Below are 2,285 nucleotides of genomic sequence, written 5' to 3'. Positions count from 1 at the left end.
ACAGCTTGTAGTAAAACACCGCAGACATTTAGAAACGCTATAGAAGTTTAAAAAAATGCAAAACTAGTCTATTGTAAAACAGATTTCACCTGAAATACGGCTGCTATAACCAAGGCGCTGTAAGGTTATTCAGAGGCACACATCTGTCGTCCCACCCCCCTCCCCTATCTTTACCCCACCCCCACGTTACCCCACTCCTTGTTCTTCCAAGAGAGGAGCAACCAAACAGACCTTACTCAAAATAAACAATATGTATTGATCAGCAGAGAAGGTTGGAGGAAGCAGTTGCCCAGGCGGCAGCATATAGGAGTTTCCTGCCTGGACTGCTTAACGCAACTGTGTATCAGCGTTGAGAAGCCTGGATGCACGTGTGAGTGTGTTTCCTTTCTTAATATAAGTTAGAATCCCTTATTTTGGAAAAAAAAATGTAAGAAAGAAAGGAAAAAAAAAAGACTGGGGGAGAGAGAGAGCCCTATCTAGATATCTAGATATTGCCATGTCTCTAGATAGCAATAATAAAGCTGAAGTGAAAGGAAGAGAGTGGGAGAGAGAGAATTCCGCCCTGCTCCCAGAGCGGCTGGCCACTTTCTTGCTTCCTGCAGTCAGAGATCGCGGCAGGACGTGTCTGTTTTCACCGTGTGCGAATAAACCTCATGTGGCTGCTGATCCCCTGGTGGAGTCATTCTTTTCTCTTTCTGTCTTCGATTACAGAACCAGACACGCACCACTTCTTTCTCCAACTGAAGGCTGTCTGCCAGCGAGGAAATCTCCTGCGCCGCAGGCTTGGGACACTTGAGGAAATGCGTTTCCAGAACGCCCTTGACACTCACCTCGATGGAGGTTCGCTTCTTGCGCTTACGGCCCTGAGCGGCGATTTTGTCAATGCTGGTCGGGCTCCCCGTGGACGAATCGGCCTCTTCCAGCCACTTGTTCAACAGCGGCTTCAGCTTGCACATGTTCTTGAAGCTCAGCTGCAAGGCCTCAAACCTGCAGATAGTGGTCTGTGAGAACACGTTGCCATACAGTGTGCCCAGCGCCAGCCCCACGTCGGCTTGCGTGAAGCCCAACTTGATTCTTCTTTGTTTGAACTGTTTGGCGAACTGTTCCAACTCATCCGAGGTTGGTGTCTCCTCGTCTGAGTGGTCCTGGCAGTGGTGCGAGCCTAGATCGCTGTGGTCTGGGGGATCCCGGAGCACGGGGTGTAGGCTCTGTGCAGAGGCAGAGCCTGGTGGTGGGGTGAGCCCTCCGTGCTCCAGCATGCCACTCACTGTGAAGCCAGGCTGCGAGTACACGTTAAGGGGTTGGCCGCTGGACGTGATGGACGGGTTCGGAGCTGGGTTAGCCCCCCAGGCATTCGGGTGGTTAGTGTGCGGAGAGTGGTGAGCGACGTGCGGTGAGCGGTGATGGATGATCGGACCCAGCTGTAGATCTTCGCGCCCGGGCTTCACGTCCTGCTGGTCCAGAGGGTTGGTGGCCAGTGTGGAGGACCACGGGCCTCCATCGCCCAGACTGGTCACCCAATGATGCCCGAGAGGATGCCCATTGCTAGGAACTCCCTGCAAGTAATCACTTTGGAGAAGTTTCTGAGGGTTTCGGAAAGGACTCCCCTGCTGCATACCCGAGGAGTCCGCATGGACTAGGGAGCTAGAACTGAGAATGCTGTAGGGATTCGAGGCAGCTGTGGCCATGGTCGATGAGGATCCCCTACTAGTTATAATATGGCAAAGGGAGCAGCTTCAGCCTTTGACATCTACGGTGCGGGGGGAGCCAAAGCAGCGAGAGAGTTACCGGCACGCTCTGTGGCCAATTGTAACTCTTCTTGGCCTGGCCAGCCATGGGCTCGGCCAATGGAGGCACGGGAGGCCGGGCTAACTTTCCAAATTAGGCTGGTGAAGCACTAGAGTTTCAGTAAGACCAGAGCAGGAAGTAAATCAATCTTTCGGCTCCATTGGCTGCCTGACGCTGAGTGGCGGCGGCTTATTTGGTTAGCCCCCCCACCCCCCCCACCCCTGGCTGCGTGGATATTTGTAGTGGAGGGGGAAGTATAAGAAGAAACTGTGTTTGTGTTTTGGGGGGGTGGATAGGAGGTGAGGTTGAAAAAAATAGTTTTAGAATTCCTTTTGTATTATTTATATTAACCGAAATAGAGAAAGAAAAATATATTAAAACAATATAACCAGTTTAAATATCAACTAGATTTTAATGGATTGGGATTTTTATCAAATTCATTTAGCGTTCTGGGTTAGTTCTGTGCAGAGGACTGCAAAACCAAATCTTGCTGCAAA

General features: G+C 51.1%; 1 protein-coding gene across 1 annotated transcript; it reads right to left on the bottom strand.

Annotated features, from left to right (window-relative positions):
• Nucleotides 1-602: 602 nt before the first annotated feature.
• On the bottom strand, nucleotides 603-1,688 carry POU3F4 (POU class 3 homeobox 4). Its single transcript, XM_055339139.1, has one exon. The coding sequence runs from the start codon at nucleotides 1,686-1,688 to the stop codon at nucleotides 603-605; it is 1,086 nt and encodes a 361-aa protein (XP_055195114.1).
• Between the last annotated feature and the right edge of the window lie 597 nt (nucleotides 1,689-2,285).

Source organism: Nyctereutes procyonoides, unplaced genomic scaffold, assembly GCF_905146905.1.
Source record: "Nyctereutes procyonoides isolate TBG_1078 unplaced genomic scaffold, NYPRO_anot_genome, whole genome shotgun sequence".
Taxonomy (NCBI): Eukaryota; Metazoa; Chordata; class Mammalia; order Carnivora; family Canidae; genus Nyctereutes; species Nyctereutes procyonoides.
Note: the sequence above shows the minus strand (reverse complement) of the source record. Positions and strands in the feature narration are given on the sequence as shown.